Source organism: Rhinopithecus bieti, unplaced genomic scaffold (assembly GCF_001698545.2).
Source record: "Rhinopithecus bieti isolate Rb0 unplaced genomic scaffold, ASM169854v2 scaffold_9615, whole genome shotgun sequence".
Classification (NCBI taxonomy): Eukaryota; Metazoa; Chordata; class Mammalia; order Primates; family Cercopithecidae; genus Rhinopithecus; species Rhinopithecus bieti.
The window spans coordinates 1,486,811-1,509,145 of record NW_016806325.1 but is presented as its reverse complement, the minus strand read 5'-3'; the positions used below and the strand labels follow the sequence as shown (position 1 = coordinate 1,509,145).

At 35.2% G+C, this 22,335-nt stretch overlaps 1 protein-coding gene across 1 annotated transcript in view; it reads left to right on the top strand.

Annotated features, from left to right (window-relative positions):
• AHI1 (Abelson helper integration site 1) overlaps nt 1–22,335 on the top strand; it is a 228,776-nt gene that overhangs the window by 144,524 nt on the left and 61,917 nt on the right. Inside the window, 1 exon segment of the mRNA XM_017875481.1 lies at nt 1,860–1,915. Within this exon segment, the coding sequence (XP_017730970.1) occupies nt 1,860–1,915 (56 nt within the window).

Genomic DNA, 22,335 nt, shown 5'->3' with positions numbered 1-22,335 from the left:
AAAAAAAAAAAAAAAAAAAAAAAAACTAAGATTATAACTTTGGATAATCCACTTTTTGAAATTCTAATTTTCAAAACATTCTTATCCTAAAATTGAAACTCTAAAATCTGTAGAGTTTTTTGGTTTTTTTCTTGTTATTGTATAAACTATGTATATAGATTTTTTCCTGGTTTGCTTTGGTTTTTATTATTTTAAAGTTCCTTTTCTCCAATTAAAATTACTTTCTATTTAGATAAGAATTTAAAAATCGATAATCAGCCTAGGTCAATTTTATAGTAGTCAGATTACAATAGCAAGAAGACGTGTGTAAGATGTTGTTAATTGCTGAACTCTGGCATGACCACTCTCATTGAAAGCCAGTTGCCATGCCACACAGTTCTCAGTGGTTGCAGCTAGGATTGTGAGACTGTAGGGGCTGACAAAGTTGGGATTTCTCAATTTATTCTCTGTATGCTTCTGTATTGTTAAAATCTTACAATAGGAATCTACATTACTTGAGTATTTGCCTGCATGTTGTACCCTTTAAAAAAAGAAATTTACCCAAAACTGGTGTTACTCTATGAAGAAGAGTGTCTTTCCATCAAAATTACCTTAAAGATTTTATTACACTTAAGATGAAACTCTGTTAATTTGCTCTGTGGTAGTTCTTCAAAAAAGGATATCCATGCTTTACTAGACTCTTGTAGTCAGAAACTGTAATATATTCATCTTTTATCACTGGGTGCCAAGAATAACCACTCAAAAATATTAGTCAATTGAATGAAGGTAGTATAGTGCTTTATACTTCACTGGCTAACAATAAATGTTAAAAAAATTTAATGAAACAAAAACTGTTACTTTAATCATGTTTCATGATTCATTTTGAAAATACTCTTGCAAAGGGATAGAAAATGATTGTTTGTGTTGATCTCACTTAATCCTTTACCATACTTTAAGAAAAATGAGTCATATGCTTTTAGAAGAAGAACTAATATTTAAAGTAGGAATTTTACTAATTGCTATTAACAGACATTGTAGTTCTTGCCTCTAGTCCTGCATATGACAACCTTTAGCATTATTTGAACAAACTGTGTTAATATCCTAAATTATAGGTTAGTTTGCTGGTAGACAGAAATTAGGAATTAAACAAGACCCACACTTGTGTTCATTTTTAACTTGAGTTAGACTTTGAACCAGTGTCTTTACAGATGAGATGTCCTGTGTCACGTCCTGAAAGGCTGTTTATTACAAAGAAATGCAGTAGAGAACATTGAGAACAAAAAGATAAATCCACACATGGTAAAAGAATATTTCTCGAGATTAGCTGTCTGTGTTACCATTTTAAAGGAGGGAATCAGGGGAACATTTTTCTTCAGATACTCATGGTGATTGAATAAATAGAGTATGTCATAGTAGGAAGTCAGATGATCAAAGAGAAATTCAGATGGATGTATTTATTCTTTTGAAAAAATAAGACAGTGGTGATTCACTTCATAGCCCTTGTAATACTTCTTTTTAAAAACTTCATATCCTTGAATCAGAAATAAAACTTTCATAGAAGAAAAGCAGCAGAGCCCGGATAATGGTGTGATTTTTGAGCTGAGAGCAGGATATGGACGCATCTTACACTATTGCTAGACATCACTTGAATGGGAAAAAAGGCTTAGTTAACCTTGAGTCAGTTTAGCTAAACTCACCAACTGTTTCTGACCAAAGAATTCATGATACATCTTAAAAGGATCCTGCCTTCCGAGTGAGACTTTTTTCTTGAAAGCTGTGTGAGTCATAATAAATGTTTTTCCACTAAAATGGCATAAATATTTTCAACATGAAATGGACAGGCTTAATAACCAAATATTCACAATGTTTTCTTTCCACAGGGATTATCAGCAAAGACAGAAAGCCTTGTAACCATCAGGTAGATACAGCACCAATGGTAAGACAGTCTGTTGCTGCATTGTTAAAAGTGTTAAGAAACTGCAAGATTATACTGGTTATAGTTACAGTGCCATTGTAGAAAGCTCTTACAACCTCCCTTTTGCCGAAAGTTATATCCCTGCAAGATTGGTTTATATTAATGTTGTTAACTTAGAGATAATTTATAGTTTTGATAATGTAATGTAAATATTTGTACAAATTGATTTTACCCTTCTAAAATGAATGTTATTTTGTGCACTAGCATCATTATTTAAAGTGAATGTTTTATAATAGTGAAAAAAGGCCATTATGCTTCATTTCTCTTACAGGTTACTTTGCTTTATTATTACAGAACTGAAGTCTTATCTTTTATCCCTCTTCTCAACAAAAGGCATTTAACAATTACAGCATCTATTCACTATATTTAAAAAGTTTTATTAATAAAAGGAAGAGAATTAGATTTCCCTTTTAGTCTCTAAATATAATATTTGTGTGAAACATATATTAGTTGCTAGTTTGCAATTAAAAGACTCTTAAGATGATATAGAGTACACTGTACATTCCCTAGTCCTACTCTTATTTCTTATCCTTTGTATTCATGAGTCTTCCAAGTACTTCCTGTGATTCTCCATTTCCTGCTGTGAGAAAGATTTGGTAATAAGTTGAGTATCCCCTATCCAAAATGCTTGGGACCAAAAGTGTTTTGGATTTTGGTCTTTTTCAAATTTTGGAACATTTGTGTTATACTTCCTGCATCCCTGAGCCAAAAATTAGAAATCCAAAATGTCCCAATGAACATTTTCTTTGAAAGTCATGTCAATGTTCATAAAGTTTCAGATTTTGGAGGATTTCACATTTCAGGTTTTTGGATTAGGGATATTTAAACTGTACCAATTCAGAAAATAAAGATGGCCGGGCATGGTGGCTCATGCCTGTAATCCCAACATTTTGGGAGGCCAAGGTGGGCAGATCACAAGGTCAGGAGATCGAGACCATCCTGGCCAACATGGTGAAACCCTGTCTCTACTAAAATACAAAAAATTAGCTGGGCGTGGTGGTGCACGCCTGTAGTCCCAACTACCCAGGAGGCTGAGGCAGGGGAATCGCTTGAACCCAGGAGGTGGAGGTTGCTGTGAGCGGAGATTGCACCACTGCACTCCAGCGTGGCACCAGAGCAAGACACCATCTCCAAACTAAATAAATAAAGATAATATTAAAGTATTTGAATTGTGTTGATGATTAATATATGCCTCAGTAGCAAATTGACTCTCTTTTCTATTTGTAATAAATCCCTATGATTGATTTAACATGTTTGATAACTTAATATGTGGGACTCCAGAAAAGACCAGTACATGAGGAATTAGCATACTCATTAAAAAGTACTTGACTGTAGTATGTATGTTTCAGTTATCGTTTAGTAAATATGCTAAAAGAGTAGCCGTAACATGATTATAAATTTTATTCCTTAGTATTAAAAAATTAAAGATGGCAATTAAGAAAAATTTATTATTTTAATATATTTGAATAATATACTCAGTCCTTTTTGATGTATTTTTTTGAGAAAGGATTGGCTGCTCTTCTCCTTCTGTGTCTCTGCTACAAACTAAGGATGTTACTACCTCTCTCCCTGACAGCCCCCCGGCTTGCCAATACTTAATCTTTGCCCTTTCTCCATCACCTCTAAATAGAATCGTAAGTCTGTTCATTATTATTACCCAACGCTCTCTGGTCCCAGACCAGGACAGGTAAAGTCTGATTTTCACAGAAATGTAATTTTACCTAATTTTCATCCTTGAACCTATATTCTCTTATTTTCTTTTTATTATTATTATTATTATTATACTTTAAGTTCTAGGGTACATGTGCATAACGNATGAACCCAGTACCTCAGTTGAAAATGCAGAAATCACCTGTCTTCTGTGTCACTCGCGCTGGGAGTTGGAGACTGGAGCTGTTCCTATTCGGCCATCTTGCTCCGCCCCCTCTTATTTTCTTTAAAGGGCTTAGGAGAAGAAAATGTTTAGGATAGGGAGGAAAAAAGGAGTCTGTCTAAGTATGTATCAAAGTGGGATATTTGTAGCCCCAAACTTTGTATTCTGCTGACCCAAAAAGAAGAGATACCGTGATTTAAGTATCTGTGAGAGCCTGAGAAAAAAACAGAAAGGGAGTGAGCCAGGATTTTAGACTAGCTGAGGCTGGGACCCTGAGTGACTTCTCGACCCCAGACTTAACCCTGGATTCCCAGCTTACTTCTTTACCCATTTTCACGCCCACATCCCGCTTGCTCCAAGTGCTGCCATAAATGGCAGTTCTAGGAGAGTGCTATATGCTAGCTGCAGCCATTAAATGGGTGAGGGAAATGAGCAGATGAGAATTTATCAGACCTCTTTTCAAAGGAAAGATGTTTCTTTTTTTCTCTCTCTCTCTCTTTTTGAGACAGAGTCTCGCTGTGTCGCCCAGGCTGGAGTGCTGTGGCTCAATCTTGGCTCACTGCAATCTTCTCCTCCCGAGTTCAAGCAGTTCTCCTGCCTCAGCCTCCTAGGTAGCTGGAATTACAGGCGTGCGCTACCACGCCCAGCTAATTTTTGTATTTTTAGTAGAGATGGGGTTTCACCATCTTGGTCAGGCTGGTCTCAAATTCCTGACCTCGTGATCCACCTGCCCTGGCCTCTCAAAGTGCTGGGATTACAGGTGTGGGCCACCACGCCCCGCCAGTATGTTTCTTAACATTCCAAGTTGGAATTCTGAATGAAGTTTACAGTAAATATATGGTTATGGTCAATCAAACTTGAGGTTGATTCTATAGTACTATAATATAATCCAGTGTCCCTTCAGTAAATAAAGATCAGCCTGAGAACAAAACCACCTCTGTCCCCTTGTTCCACGTCACCTCTCACTCTCTTTTTAATTTACTTGTTTCCTTTTGTTTTGATTTTTTTTTTTTTTTGTTTGGGTTTTTTTCTTTCTTAGAAATAGTACCATATTTGTTTTTTTGAGATACCTTTAATAGAAAGTGAAAAAAAAAATCTCCACATGACATGACATGACACCCCTCCAGGAAAAGAATCAAACCTCTATTTTAACTGTCTATAATCACTTAATTTTTTTTTTTTGGCATGCTGAGCTCTTAATTTTGTTTATACCTCAGAGTACATTTTCTAGTTGTTCTTCAAGAATTAGAAAATGGGAAGTGAATTATCTGAGTCTACATATTTTTAAATACTTGTCAGTTGCCTTTACTATTAGACAGCTTGCCAGGATTTTTAATTACTTGAACATAACCTTTTCTCCTCAGAACATTGTGGAAATTGATTATCTTTGCATTCTGGCATTTAGTATTGCAGAAGAGACATTGGTTATCAGACTGCTAGTCATTCTCTTGTGTAAGGAACCTATGTGGCCTGCTCGTATATTATAGATATTGTTTTATTTTCTTTATACCTGGTGTCCTAGGTCAGTTTTGATGGTTAAATGTGTGGCTTTCTTTTCACTCATTTTTGTCCTGAACGATATTCATTCAGACACTGTACTATTGATAATAGAAAAAGTAAATAAGACATGAGATAATCATGATGTTAGATTATACGAAAAGACTTACATCGTGCCACTTTAAGAATTAGTCCCTCTGCAGCTGCGTATCGCTTATAGTAAGTTAAGGATAAAATCAGCCTCAGATTAATCAGAGGTTATTGTCTGAACCCTAAAAGGCAGGTGTAAAAGTTAGTTAATTGTTAAGTCAGCACAAGTTTGAGTCCTGTATTTACTTTAAATGAAGGACTTATTTGCAAACCAAAGGGAAATGGCCACTAGCATAAGGAAGTATTCCCCCAGGAACATAGTTAAAACATATCTACCTTTCAGTGTACAGTCATACGCATGGCAAATCCCATAGCTTTTCACATTTTCTGGCAGAATTAATATACATGTAAAATAAATTGAAACATGATAAGCCATACTGAATATATAATTTCTAGTGTCTTGAGTAGTATTGTTTTTGAATCTCTTCCAGTGAAAACTAATATGATAAAATTCAAATGACGTCAATATGGCCTATTCGAATGAATAACTTAAATTTTTGTACAGCTCCTACATTCCAAAGTTGTAACACTAATATTAATATTTTTAGTTTTTATTCGGTGACCCTGTAACCCCTGGTAGAGAGAACAAAGCTTCTTTTAGCAAATAGATTTTGGGCAGTATATAAAATTACAGCTTGCATTTTCACAGAGGCCTACACATCTATCACAACAGGTTGAAATAAAATCCAGACTGTCTCATCAGGATTATACCAACTATGAAACACGTGCCATGTGTCTTTGTCTTAAGTATTCTTTTAATTATTAGAATTTAAAGCATCCTAACCTGATCGGAAATTTAAATGTTGATTCATTATTCTTCATATTTATAAGACCAATTTTAAAAGCTATTAATTTATTTCTTCTGCAGTTACCCTTCTTCAAAGTTTTCCAAGGGCTGAATGAATTTTTGTCACATGATTTTTCATCAGTAGTAAACTTTAATATGCGTTAGACTTATTTTGTTATTCTGAAATATTTCTGAGATGTTTGTAATGTTGTTTGCCATTAACACTAAACTTATTCATAAATATATTGATCTGAATCATATAAATTAAATTTTGTCCTGAATCTCTTGGATTATATATCTGTACCTACTCAACAACTGTTGAGTTGTGACTGTTGTTAGATTGTTATCCTTGTTTAGCCCATTCTGTAGATTCACAAGAGTGCCACCTATTGCACTATTATACTTTTGTATACTTTATACATATATTCATGTAAAATATGGCTGTTTCATATTTTAACATAATAATTGGGACAGCTTACATGTAGATACATGTATGAGTTCAAGTGAAATGTCCTTTATTCAAAGGAAGCACTTTATTTTCTATAATTTATTGCATTTTCCAAGAATTCATAGTATGTAAACTGGGGTGAATGGGCCCCTATAAAACTCATAAAGTAGAAGCCATGACCAATCTCTTCCTGTAGGTAATTGCAGGGTGGAGAGGGAACTAATAAACTATAAGCTTTTATAACTTGTCATAAAAGAACTTGTTTTCACTTATCAATAAAGTAGCAATTCAAAGCAGTTCTATTGAAATTCAAATATAAATGCAAAATATGTTTTCTTTAACAACCACTTATAGTCTTCCATAATATAACATTTTTAAGTATATGCACATCAGTTTATTTCTCCAGACATTATAAATTATGAAACTTATGTTGATTTTTTCCCCATTAGCGTACCCTGCTGGCATTTATGTTTTCTTAGACTTTTTTCCCTCCATTTCTTTTCAGCTTTGCTAAATTTTTCTACCTGAGAAACTCTTAAAATTCTGAAAATTTTATACTACTGGAAGATATAACAGCAGCATAAATTGAATTTTCTAAATTATCAGGAAACATTAGATATGCAATATACATAGGACAGTAGTACCATACCAAGCACTGGAGAGGTATGGAAGTACTATGGGAAAAGTAGAAATACCAAAAAACCATAAAACATGATTTTACAGGTGTTTAGATATCATATCTATAGATAGATAGATAGATAGATAGATAGATAGATAGATAGATAGATAGATAATGTGTCTTTGAGTAGTTCTTGATGTCATTAGAAAAGTGATCTGTAAACAACTAAACCGTAATATATGAAATGAATAAAAAATTCAGAGCAATAACGGAAGGGATGTCATGTTACTGAGGCAGTTTGTGCCCAAGTATAGGAATATGGTGTAAGGCTTTGAGTGCTGTAGGAATTCCCAGGACTGAAGTGGTTTAGGAAGGCTGTTTAGAGTTGGAAAGTGCTAAACCAGATCTTGAAAGGATGAGATTTTTAAAACAATAAGATTTGCTAAACCAGAGTAACAGTGTGACCAAAGATCATAGAAGGGCACACTGTGTACACAGAGTTTATAGATGGGTAGAAAATTTGACTGCAGCAGCGTAGATGAGATAGTGGAAGATTATAAAATGTGATTTGGGCATGATTTATAAAGATCATTGAATGTTAGGTTAACAGTTAAGACTCTGTATAAGCAGTAGTAAGGCATTTGATCATGAGAATAATATGATCAAGGGAGTAATGTTTTAAAAGGATTAAATAAAAGCAGCTCATGAAATTGCAGGTGGTGGTGATAGGAAGAAGGTAACTGAGCTGTGAAGCTACAGAAATCGACATTTGTGGTGATAAGGATTTGAACAAGGGGACTCTCGGGATCAATCTGGAAATGGAAATAGAGATATGCTTATAAAAAAGACTTGGAGATGAGACCTGATGAAAGGGACTCAAAGGAAAACTTGTATAGTTCAAAAGGAGGATCCCATTGTTGGAAGGCCCGAGCTTAGGTTATGGGAAGTCAAGTATTATAATTGCGTGCAGGTTCTTCACAATAGGCATCCAAAGGCCCCATCCGGGAAGGAGGCGTAGGTCCAGAGTCTTTAGAAAAAGCTGAGTCAGGAACCATTCTCCTCCTACCCACCTCTGAAATCTCTTCCACAGAACTATTTGTCCAAACCAAAAATATGATCATGTATTTAAGATCCTGTGGTGTACCTCATCACCTGCCAGATGAAAACCTAATTGTTTCGTATGTCATTTGAAACCCTTCGGCTACTTTTCTAAACTTATCTCCAGTTTGTCCCAGTACTCACTCTGGCCACTGAGTTATTTGCAGTTCCTAAATATGCCTATGGTTTCTCACATAGAGAAGCAATGTTCAAAGTAAAGAACACTGATTCCAGAACCAAATTACTTGGTGTCGAGTGCTGATTCTTTGGCTGTGTTTGTCTTTAGTCACGTTTCTTTACCTCTTTGTGCTTCAGTTTGCTCATCTGTAAATGGGGATAATACCTACCTTGTGGAATGTTATGAGAAATAAATGAGTTTATGCAAATGGGACCTCGATATATTTCTGTATACCAGCTGCTGAATATTATTTAATTACAGGAGATAGCCAGATATGAAGGACAAGAATATATTTCAAGCTTGAGACGTAAAACTAGGTCAAGAATCAAAGGGAGGACCCAAGGGTCCCAGTTAGGTCAAGGAGATCAGGAACAAGGAAACCTGGTGAATGTTGCCTCCCACAGCTGGCTTGTGTCTTAGTCAATTTTCTTTCTTCTTTTTGTTTTTTGTTTGTTTGTTTGTTTTATTTATGTGCGTATTTATTTATTGCATATTGTTACTCTTCCCTGGAATCAGTGCAGAAGCTCAGTTACGCCAGGACAATAGGCATGAACTGGAACTATCTGGGGCAACCCTAAATATCTGATCATCTTATTCATAAGTTCTGTAAGTGATGATAGCCGAAGTGATCTTTTAAAAATGTAAATCAGAATGGGATAACCTCCTGCTTAACACCCTCAGTAACTTCTCCTTATGTTTAGGATAAAACCCAAACCCTTTCCCAGGGCCTATAGGACCTTGCGTGATCTGCTCTCTGCCTATCTCTTCAGCATCATCCTATGTTACTCTGTTCTGAGTTTCTTGAGCATAAGTAACCTTTCTCCCACTCACCCATAGACCTTCGAATATTTGGTCTCTCTGCCCCTGAATATACATAAGCTTTTGCATAATAGGCTTTTTCTTGAGATCCCAGGTAAATGTTAACTTTTCAAAAGACCTTCCTTCACCCCCATTAGTCTTTATTATTACACCTTGTTTTTTTCTCAGCAGTTATCCCAATTTGGAATTTTTTTAATTTATTTTCTTATCTGGTCTTCCTCAGTTGGATGTAAGTTCCATGACAGCATAGACCATGTCCATCTTACTCACCACTACTTATAGGCTTTCACTGGATACTGCTTAAATGAATAAATACATATATGATGAAACTAAAAATAAATAAGAACAGAGGGACAGCCTGGATGTGTGTCCATATTTTAAAAGTTGGAAGAAGAGCCCTCAAAGAAGACAAAATGTAGAAAAGGAGGCAGGAGATCAGGGATAATGTAGCATCTCGGAAACCAATGCAAGTATGGAAATGGAGGGTGTTTTTATGCTAACTCTGGGAGAATGAGAGCAGGGCCCAGAAAGGAAGCTGGATGGTCACACTAGGAGGCATGGTGAATCAGAAGCAATTCAAGAGGCTCATCATGAGAGGAGATGGAAAATAGAATAGCAATTAATTTAGCCCTGTGGATATGTTACTGACTCATTTCAGAAAAGAAAGCATTTTGCCAAAAGAACTACGATGAGATAAACCTATATAGAATGTGAAATAAATATTTCTTTTTCCATGTTCTGTGAAAGTGAAAAGTACAGTTTGCATAATTATACAACAGTATTCCATTCAAAATAAATATTTATCAGATGGAAGGAAAGATCCAGCAGTATGAATGAGGCAGGAGAAAGATGCAAACTGAGTTTTAGCATTTGACAAAGGAGTAGAGTAGGTCGATTGTGCAAGGTCTCTTACCAAGAGACTTACTTTTCTAATTGCTAAAATGAGGAGAGTTGAAAAAATTGATCTTAAAGTCAACTTTTGGGTCTAAAGTTCTGTGAATCTTTTTCAGCTGCTCGTATTGCTCAAAGACAATATATTAGAGCAGAAAAATGAAGCACATCTCTAGTGGTCATCCTTTGAATGCTCACTTATCATTTTATTCATTCTTAGGATTCAGTTAGAATTCACTTCCCTATATTATAGTGTGACAGTTAACGCCACCACCATTTTTGTTGAAAACTTCATGCTGCTTAATAAGTGGGCATAGGTTAGTTGTTGTCGGTAGATCAGAATCTAAGTCTCTTCACTATAGGGCCCAGTCTCTCCACCTTCATAAAATCAGTGCTTGATAAACAATGCTAAGCAGCCGGATGTGGGATCCAGATATCTGTGCAATTTAGCCAGCAGATGGGTTGGAGAACACGTGTAGTGTATAGTGTGAAAGAGGGAGGACCCTGGTCAGGCTGCCTAGAGTTCTATTGAATGAACACCCAGTAATCTGTTTTCTTCATTTCATAAATTCTCACTATTTTTTCTAAGATAAGAAAAGGGGCAGGTGCAGTGGCACATACCTGTAATACCAGCACTCCCAAGGCAGGAGGATCGCTTGAGGGAAGAGTTCAAGACTGGCCTGGACAACACAGCAGGAACCTGTCTCTTAAAAACATTTTTTTTTAAAAAATTAGTCAGGTGCAGTGCCATGCACCTGTTGTCCCAGCCTCTCTGGAGGCTAAAGCAGAAGGATCACTTGAGCCCAGGATTTCAAGACTGCAGTGAACTACAGTCACACCACTGTATTGCAGCCTGGGCAACATATAAATATTAAATTACTAAACTTAGTAGTGCTTTGTTGTGAACATTAATGATATAATAAAGGCTTACATGTATTGAACACTCACTGTGTTACCAGTATATAGTTCTGATATCTATGCCTACTTTTATTCTGCATAATTCTATTTGGTAGATATTATTATTTCCATTTTATAAATTTGAAACTGAGGCACTGAAAAGTGAAGAGAGGCTTCCCTAGGATCACACACGTAATAAATATAGAGCCAAGAAGTTATTTTCTCTTAACATGTTACATAAAAGCCTCTGAAGTTATTGAGATTTCCATCAAGAGTTTTTCAGAGACTGTGTTATCTACTAATATTGGAATATTGTGATAAGAGTATTGAGACATTTCTAGTATGTTTCTAGTCATTTAAGTTCAGCATATGAAAAGAGTATCAGTAGTTACTAAAGAAAGTGTACCCTTACTTGTGGATACATTCTTTTTGGGGAAAATATAAAAACTAGTTCTATGTTAAGAACACTGTGTGCATTAATTACTCAAGTTTTGTTCTTTGCTACACATAATTAGTATATTAGCTTTGCTCTGCATTTAGATCATTGTAGTACAAATAAGTTTCCTCTTATGTAAATATAGCTCTTAAAATGTTTGAGGACATCAGTTTCATCTTGTTCTTCTCTTTTTTAGGCTATGTCCTTTTTTTTTTTTTTTTTTTTTTTACTTCTCTTAGTATTCATTCCTTTCCAGTTTGTTTATGTTCTTCAGAAAAGTGGCATTTAGAACTAGACTTAATGTTCCAATTATAATACAAAAAATGTAGTGGTATTATTGGTTTCTACTATCTGGATATTTTGTTTGTTATTGAATTGTGACCTACCATAACTCCTTGATGTTTTAAAGATAGGCCGTCAAGACAGATCTTCTCATTATTTATATATTTGTGCCTCATACTATCCTTATATCTGGAAAGAAGATGAGAATAGTGTCTGCCTTATTAATATTATTCTGTTGTTTCAAGTACTAAATACTGTGTCTAACACACGGTACTCTCTCGGCCATTAGTTATTACTATTTAACCCTAACTGCAAAGTTGTCCATTTATTTTTACTGAATTTCATAGATTCATTTTTGACTCACTAACCTGCTTGTCAATATTCTTTTGAATCTTGATTTTCTCAACTATGGTAATAGCTCTCTTCCAAACTTTGTAACATTGACAAGTTTTATAATGCCTCATCTAAGTTTTCTTTATTCAAAACAGTAGAAAATATTAAACAGTGCACAAAATCAAAATGGCAGCATTTTTTTTTTTCCTGCAGGCAACTTAAGTTTTATTTTAAGTAATTTTGCCTGGGGAGTGTTATTACTTAACAGTAATTTCAGTGTTGTATTGTACTTTAACAAAGCATTTACTGCATGCCTTTGAAATAAGATATAGTGGTTACTTAAAATTTCCCTTTCCCAAAACGAAAATAAAATTTGACCACTCTAAGGAAGCAGTAATATAGTCACTAGCAGCAAGCAAACCTTGAGTTAACAGGCCATGAAATGAAAGAAACAATTATTTGGAAAAGAAAAAATTTAACGCACATTGTTATGGAGCATTACTTTCTATTTGGGGAGAAATTTAATCAAAGATTATCAAACTACTAGTACCCTGGTTTTCCTGCCTAGATGGACATCTACCATCTGCCACTACTAATGTTCCATAGATTGTTTTTTTGCTATGATAAACATGTAAGTTCACCAAGTTTCATCTTCTTCTGGTACTCTATCCTGTCATCTCAGTGTCCCCAGCAGTGAGATTAGTCTTTGACAGAGATAGCCTCATGGCAGTCACTAACACAGATACCCTTGGCATAACTACATAATTGGGTCGCAGATTAGCTAGATGCATAAAGATTAAGTAAGATAAATCCCTAGGGAGGGAAAAACCCTTCTTATTCTGTATTTGAAATCAAACTTCATAAAGTTTTCTTGTCAGCATATCTCTGGCTGCTACTATCTTATGGCAACACATGCAGACTTCTCTGGAAGCACTTTTTGGATTCAGAGCTTATTTTACCAAATCTGAAAATAAATATTGGTTTTCAGCAGAGGAATTCCAGTTAGTGGATCTGCATTTGATTTAGAAAATATGATCACATTTATAGCTGTGAGTGTTCTACAGAAATATTTTACTACAAAACACCTTTCCTCTGTGATAATTTGAAGAACTTCAGGAATTGGATAATATTTATTGGGCACCTACTATATATTGTGCAAAGTAGATAATCTCACTTGAATGTCATAATAATTCTATGAGATAAATTATTATCATCATCACCTTTTGCCAATGAGAAAACAGACAAAAGGTCTTTAAGCATCTTCTAGAACCATTTAGATTTAATATGTTAATTCATTATGATAAATGAGCCAAAACTATTAACTCTAAAAGCAGACTCAGTTTATGTGAATAAACCATTAAACTCTAATGTCATTCAGTGACACAAGGCAAATTTTGTGAAAATTGAGAGCAGTTTAGGTAGTATTAACAGCAGTTAGCATTTATGAAACACTGTATATTTTTAAAAGCCCTGCTACATACTGTATATTATCTCATCTGATCTTTGTAAGGTAACTGTAACTTTCAGTGGGATTAGGCAGGGAGTGTGACAATGAGGTTGGAGACAACAGGCACCACTGGAAAGGCTGAACAGAATGTCAGCTAAAAAGAGCATGATGACCTTGATTTCCTCCTTCTTAATAAATCCACCATGGAAGTTATCTAAGAAAGCCAATTTCTAAAACATTTCTTGGAAAACATTCCATCAACCCACAAAGAAGTTTCAAACAGATAACGATCTGAGGCTAGTGGATAGAATCTTAGTCCGTTTCCTGGGAAGAGGGGCACTTCAGTTCTAATAGCTGTGGAGTGGGTTAAAGATATGTAAGTAACAGAGTAATCTGGATGTGAGAAGGGGATCTTGGGGTTTGGTGGGAAGAAAGGGGCCCAGAAGCTGTGGTTTTTGTAGTGCACTGGCAGAGTCACCTGTGACCTTGAGAAAGGAAATTACAAACACCTGCTACACTTCAAACTATGCTACCCACATGCCACAGACAGCTGCTTGAAGAAAAGGAGTGAGGGAATGAGAAGGTGATTATTTGTATCACCCAAGAATGAGGTGATGGGGCTGCTTCCTCTCTTCCTTGAGACCTACTTGGTAAGCTCACTGTACACACTTAAGTTTCAGCTAATGTTCAAGCATGAATGACTGTCTAGCTGATATTCTAATCTTAATTCTTCTTTTCTTTATCTCTTACTAGAAAAAAGATCTTTATAATCCATACTTAGACTGTTACCACTTGATAATTTAAAGAAACTAAAAATAAGCACAGCTCGGCTGGGCGCGGTGGCTCACGCCTGTAATCCTAAGCACTTTGGGATGCCGAGGTGGGCGGATCACGAGGTCAGGAGATCGAGACCAGCCTGGCTAATACAGTGAGACCCCCGTCTCTACTAAAATAAAATAAAATAATTAGCCAGGCATGGTGGTGGGCGCCTGTAGCCCCAGCTACTCGGGAGGCTGAGGCAGGAGAATGGCGTGAACCCGGGAGGTGGAGCTTGCAGTGAGCCGAGATCACGCCACTGCACTCCAGCCTGCACTCAGCAAGACTCGGTCTCAAAAATAAATAAATAAATAAATAAAAATAAAATAAAAATGAAAATTAGAACAGCTCAATAAAACTCCTGTCTTCCCCAGGACCTTCACTGGGACTTTCCACCTTAGTTTTCTGTCATTGGTACTACCAGCTGTTTGGTCTTACGAACAATACCTTGGTGTAATATGTTAAGCTTAGCTAGTTCTCTTATGTCCCACATATGTTGCTTTCTCCTTTGATTATATTTCCACAGTCTAACCTCTTTTGTCTGTTTCCATGGCCAGGATCAAGGTTGTTTCTCTGACGTGGAGAAATATGGTCTCCTTATCTGTATTTTTGTTTGCACTGTTGCTTTCTTCATCATAAGCAGCTACACTTCCTTTAACAATCATTTCCATGATGTTCTTTTTTTATAACAGCTTGATTTGTATATAATTCACATGCCATAAAATGCACCCTTTTAAAGTGTACTGTTCAGTGGGTTTTAATATATTTTTAGAGTTTTGCAGCCACCACCTCTGTCTGATTTTGAAACATTCGTTGGCCCCCAAAAGAAATCCCATACTCATTAAAAATGATCCCTTCCATTTCTTCACCTCTAACAACTATTAATCAACTTTCCGTCTCTATGGGTTTGCCTATTCTGGATATTTTATATAAACGCACTGTGTAGCCTTTTGTGTCTGGCTTTTTTCACTTACCATAATGTTTTCAAGGTTCATCCATGTTGTGCCATGTATCAGAATTTCATTCCTTTTGATGACCAAAAATAATATCAAGTATATGGATATGCCACATTTTTTATCCATTAATTCACTGATGGACATTTTGGTTGCTTCCGTTTTTAGCTACCATGAATATTACTCTGTGAGCATTCATGTACAGGTTTTTGCATGGACATAAGTTTTCCATTCTCTTGGGTATATATTTAGAAGTAGAATTGCTGCATCATATGGTGACTCTGTTTAACCTTTTGAGGAACTGTCAAGATGTTTTCCAAAGCAGCTGAACCACTTTACATTCACACCAGACATGAATGAGTGTTGCAATTTCTCCACATCCTAACTTGTTACTGATTATTTATTATAACTATCCTAGTGGATGGGAAGTGACACCTCATGATTTTCATTTGCATTTTCCAATGACAATAATGTGAGCATCTTCTGAAATGACATTTGTATATTTTCTTTGGAGAAATGTCTAATTCAGATTCTTTACTCATTTTCTAATTTGGGAGATTATAATTATGTTTTGTTATATAATTATGTATACTAGATTTTTACACTGTGTGTGTGTGTGTGTGTGTGTGTGTCAGAGCTTATTTTACCAAACTGAGAAATAATTTTTGGTTTTCAGAAATGGAGTTGAAGTAGGCTTGCTCTGCCTATGGAGTAGCCATTCTGTATTCCTTTACTTTCCTAATAAACTTGCTTTCACTTTAGGAATTCTCCTCTAATTCTAAAAAAGAAAGAGAGAGAGAGAAGACAGAGAGAAAGGAAAGGAAAGGAAAAAGGAAAGGAAGGGAAAGAAGAGAGAGGGAGGGAAGAAGGAAGAAAGAAAGGAAGAGAGGGAGGGAGGGAGTGAGGGTTTGAAGTTAACAAATCTGTATTTGGTTTGGAAAATATGGTCACATAGCTGTAGGCATTCTACAGAAAATATCATTCCTTGTTAATACTCAAATAATTTAGGAATTTAATAATAATTATACCTAACTCTTGAGTACTTAATATGTGCCAGGCATATAGTATATAAATATACCTATATAGTACATCAAAATTGTAAAATTTTATAAAATATATATAAATTTTTAATGTAAATATGTTCATATTATTTTTATCTAATTAAATTAACCTGTTTATTATTGACTTGTAAGAGTTATTTGTATAGTCTGGATACAAGTCTCTTATTAGATACATTCAGCTCTCCGTGTCTGTAGGTTCTGCATTCATAGATTCATCCAACTATAAATGGAAAATATTTGAAAAAAATAACTATGAAAATAAAAATAGTGTAAACAAAAAATAGTATAACAACTATTTATATAGCATTTACATTGTATTAGGTATTATAAATAATCTAGAGATCAAAGTGTATGGGAGGATTGTGTAAGTTGTATGCAAATACTATTTTATATAAGGGACTCGAACATCCATAGATTTTGTTATCCAAGGGGGATCCTGGAACCAATCCTCCAAGGGTACCGAAGGTTGACTGTATATGATTTGCAAATATTTTCTTCCATTCTATAGGTTGTCTTTTCTCTTTCTTGATCATATCCTTTGACACACAAAATGTTTTAGATTTTGATAAAGTTTAGTTTACTTTTTTATTTTGTCACTTGTACCTATGATATTATATCTAAGAAACCATTGCCCGATCTGAAGATTGACTCTCAGATTTTCTTATGAGGGTTTTATATATTTAGCTGTTACCTTTAAGGTCTATAATCCAGTTTGACTTTATTTTTGTAGACGGTGTGAGTTAAGGATCCAACTGTATTCTTTTGCATTTAGCTATTGTTGAAAAAAGTTGCGGGGGGGGGGCGGTTTGTTTGTGTTTTGGTTTTGGGTTTTTTTTTTTTTCCTTTTAATTGTCTTGGCACCCTTGTTGAAAATCGGTTGACCAAAAATGTAAGAGTTTATATCTAGAGTCTGAATTTTTTTGCATTGATCCATACACACGCCTATTCTTATGGTTAGCATTACACTGTTTTAATTACTGTACCTCTGTAAGAAGTTTTAAAATCACGGTGTGGCCTTCAACCTGGTTCTTTTTCGAGATTGTTTTGGCTATTCTAGATCCCTTGCATTTCGGTAGGAATCTTACGATCACTTTCTCAGCTCTTGCAATATTTGTTACGGGAATTGCATTAAATTCACACATCAAATGGTGAAAACGTTAAGTCTTCCCAGTCTTTTAGCATGGGTCCATTTATTTAGGTCTGTTTAAATTTTTTCAGTGGTGTTTTGTGGTTTTCAGTGTATAACTCTTAGCTTTTTGTTGTTGTTGTTAAATTTATTATTGTATGCCATTGCAAATGGAATTGGTTTTATATTCAGATTGTTCATTACTCTAGTAAAGATGTTTATCGCTTGAGTATAGAAAGATAAGTGGTTTTTTTGTATATTGGTCATGTATCCTGTGACCTTTTTGAATTTGTATATTCTAACAGGTTTTGGGGGGTTTTTTTTGTTTGTTTGTTTGTTTTAGATTTTCTTGTTGGGGGTGTCAGTTCTTTGAGATTATCTGCATACTCTGCTAATAGAGATAGTTTTACTTCTCCTTTCTGATCTGGGTGCCTTTTGTTTTCTTGCCTAATTTTTCCAGTTAGAACCTCCAGTACAATGTTGAAGTGGTGTGAATGAATGTCCCTATCTTTTTCCTAATCTTAGAAGGTAAACTTTCAGTCTTTCACCATTAATTATGAAATTAGCTATGCTTCTATGTGTGTGTGTGTGTGTTTGTGTGTGTGTGTGTGTGTGTGTGTGTGTGTGTAGCCTATATATAGCCTAGAAAGGCTATATATATAGGTTTTATCAGGTTGAGGACATTTCCTTGCATTCTTACTTTGTTGAGTGTTTTTATTAGGAAATGTTGTTAAATGCTTTTCCAATCTACTGAGTTTATTCTGTGGATCTTACCTTTAATGCTATTAATATGGTCTACTACATTGATAGATTTTCATATGTTAAGCCAACCTGTCATTCCCGTGACAAATCCCACTTGTTATGATGTATAATATAATCTTTTTCATATGTTGTTGATTCTGTTTATTGGTATATTGTTGAGAGTTTTGCATCAGTACTCATAAGGGACATTGATCTGTAATTTTCTTGTCTGTTTTGGGATCATGGTAATACCGATGGAATGAATTAGAAAATGTTCATTTGTCTCTTAATTTAGGCAAGTTTGTGAAAGATTGGCATTTCTTTAAACGTTTGGTACAATTCACCAACGATGCATTCTGGGCAGTTTTTTGATTACTGATTTAATCTCTTTATTGGCCTATTCACGTTTTCTATCTTCTTCAGTCAGTTTTAAGTTGCATCTTTCTAGGATTTTGTCCCTTTCATGTAAGCTATTTAATTTATTAACATACAATTGATAGTTCACTTCCTTATAATAAATTTTATTTTCCTAAAGTAGTTAGTGATACTCCCTCTTTCATTCCTGATTTTATTAATTTGGATCTTACCTTTTGTTTTTTCTCCCCTGGTCAGTCTATTTGAAGTTTTGTCTATTTTCTTGATCTTTCAAAGAACCAATTTTATTTCACTAATTTTCTCTACTCTTTTCTATTTGTTGTTTTATTTATTTCCACTCTAATTTTTTTTCCCTCTGCTTCCTTTGGGTTTAATTTTATTTAACAATTTTAAGGTATACAGTAAAACAGTCACTTGATATCTTTTTTCTCTTAATAAAACATTTACAACTATAAAATTTCATCAAATTACTTTTCTATACCCCATATATATTGGTATATGTGTTTTTCTTTTCATTTATTCTCTTGTAATTTCCGGGAGGTTTTATTTTTGTACCCAATGGTTATTTGGAGTATGTTGTTTATGTTCCACACATTGCAAAATTTTCTGTGAATGATTTTCAGTTTATCATGGTTGGAGAACATAGTTTCTGTGCTCTCAGGTTTTTAAAATTTATTTATTTAAATAAGTTTTATTTTTGGGCCTAACATATTGTCTCCTAGAGAATGTTCTATGTACACTCAAGAAGAACATGTATTCTGCTTTTGTTAAGTGAAGCATCCTATAGATATCTATTAGGTCTAGTTGTTTACAGCATTGATTAAATCCTCTATTTTTATGTTGATCTTTGATACTGTATCAAGTACTTGCATGTTTATACTTTTTAAGTCTTCCTGATTGGTTGACCCTTTTATTTTTATAAAATGTCCTTCTTTGTCTCTAGTGAGTTTTTCTCTTAAAGTCTATTTTGCCTGATATTAGATTAGCCACTCCAGTTCTCTTTTGATTTCCATTTGCATAGTATGTGTTTTTCCATTTTTTCAGCAGTCTTGTGTCCTTAAATCTGAAGTGTTCTTCTTGTACATAGCTTGTAATAGGATTATTTATTTTATTCATTCGGATAATCTCTGCTTTTTGTTTGGAGTGTTTAATCTGTTTACACTTAATGAAATTACTGATAAGATAGGATGATATCTACAGTTTGGTTTTGGAGTTTTATATGTCTGATGTATTATTATTGTTGCTTTTCCTTTGTTCCACGATTAGTCACTTTTGGGGGTTAAATTAGCATTTTTTACTATGTAATTTTAATTTTCTTTTCCCTTTAGCATATTTTCTTGAGTTTTTTCAGTGTTTACCCTTAGAATTACAATTAACATCTCACAACAATCTGGTTTGGATTAATACCAAGTGAATTTCAATAGTATATAAAAACTTTGCTCCAAGATAGTTCGTTTCCCTTCTGCCTCCTTTGTGCTGTTCTTCTCATGCAAATTATGTCTTTATACATTTTAAGCCCACCAACTTATTTTTATAACTATTTCTTTACAAAGCTTTTTTAAATTAGATGGAGAGAAAAGAATTACAAACAAAAACATATATATATATACTGGTTTTTATATTTTGTGTAGTTACCTTTATCAGTGTTCTTTATTTCTTTAAATGGATTTTAGTTACTGTCAGTGCCCTTTCATTTCAGCCTGAAGGACTTCTATTAGTTTTTCTTGAAGGGCAGATCCACGAGCAACAACCTCTCTTGAGTTACCAATTATCTTGCAATGTATTTATTTCACCTTTTTTTTTTTTTAATTTATTTTTTCAGTGACCCAGGACACTGCTTTTCCTTCCTCTTTTGTTTTTTGTTTTTTGAGACAGTCGCCCAGGCTGGAGTGCAGTGGCACGATCTCAGCTTACCGCAACCTCTGCCCCCAGGTTCAAGTGATTCTCCTGCCTCAGCCTCCTGAGTAGCTGAGATTACAGGTACGCCTCACCACGCCCAGCTAATTTTTTTGTATTTTTAGTAGAGACAGGGTTTCACCATGTTGGTCAGGCTGGTCTTGAACTCCTGACCTCATGATCCACCCGCCTCAGCCTCCCAAAATGCTGGGATTACAGGCATGAGCCACTGTGCCTGGCCCGTCCCTCCGTCCCTTTTTTTTTTTAAGGATTGTTTTGCAGGATAGTTTGAATTCTTGGTTGAGTCTGCTTTCAACACAGTATCAAAAGCATCATCCCACTAACTTCTGGCCTTCACAGTTAATCTTATTGAGAATCACTTCTGTGTGATGAGTTGTTTTAGTCTATCTTGTTTTATTCTATCAAAGGTTCTATCTTTGACCTTCAGTCATTTGACCAGGATTTGTCTAGATATGGATCTTTTTTAATCTATTCTACTTCGAGTTGATTTAGCTTGTCAATGTGCAGATTAATGTTTTCCATCAAATTTGGGAAGTTTGGGGTCATTTTTCCCCCTTTCTCTGACTCTTCTTGTGGGAGTCCCATTATGTGTATGTTGGTACATTTGATGGCATCCCATAATTCTCTGAGGCTCTCTTCATTGTTATTCATTCTATTTTCCTTCTGTTCCTCAGACTAAATCATCTCAATTTACTTATCTTGAAGTTTACTGATTCTTCTGCCATTTTATATCTACTATTGAGTCCCTCTAGTGAATATCGTACTTTTCAACTGCAGAATTTCACTTGTTTTTTTAAATTATATCTCTATATTGATTTTTTGTTTGTTTCTTTGGTGAGGTATCATTTATACTTTCTCTTTAGACAAGGTTTCCTTTAGGTCTTTGAACATACTTATAATAGTATTTAAAATATTTGTCTATTAAGTCCAACATCTGGGCTTTCTCAGGAGCAATTCTGTTAACTGTTTTACCTCCCATATGGAGACATACTTTCCTCTTTCCTTGCATCTTTCATAACTTTTTCACAAGTGGATATTTTAACTTATATAATGTGGCAAATTGGAAATTAATTTATCTAGTCCTAACTCATATCACCACCTAAGGCAGGTGCAGTGTTAAACAGCTACCATTAATTGCTTTTGACAAATACCCTAGGGATATAATCATTCACACAGCATGCTGTGAGTCAGATCTTAAAAAGATGAGTCCTGGGATATGGTGGCGGGCACCTGTAATCCCAGCTAATTGGGAGGCTGAGGCAGGAGAATCACTTGAACCCAGTAGGCGGAGGTTGCAGTGAGCCGATATTGCACCATAGCACTCCAGTCAGGGCCACAGAGTGAGACTCCATCTCAAAAAAAAAAAGACTTTTTGGAGCAAGATGGCTGAATAGGAACAGCTCCAGTCTCCAACTCCCAGCGCGAGCGACGCAGAAGACCGGTGATTTCTGCATTTTCAACTGAGGTACTGGGGTCATCTCACTAGGGAGTGCCGGACAATCGGTGCTGGTCAGCTGCTGCAGCCTGACCAGCGAGAGCTGAAGCAGGGCGAGGCATCGCCTCACCTGGAAGCGCAAGGGGGAAGGGAATCCGTTTTCCTAGCCAGGGGAACTGAGACACACAACACCTGGAAAATC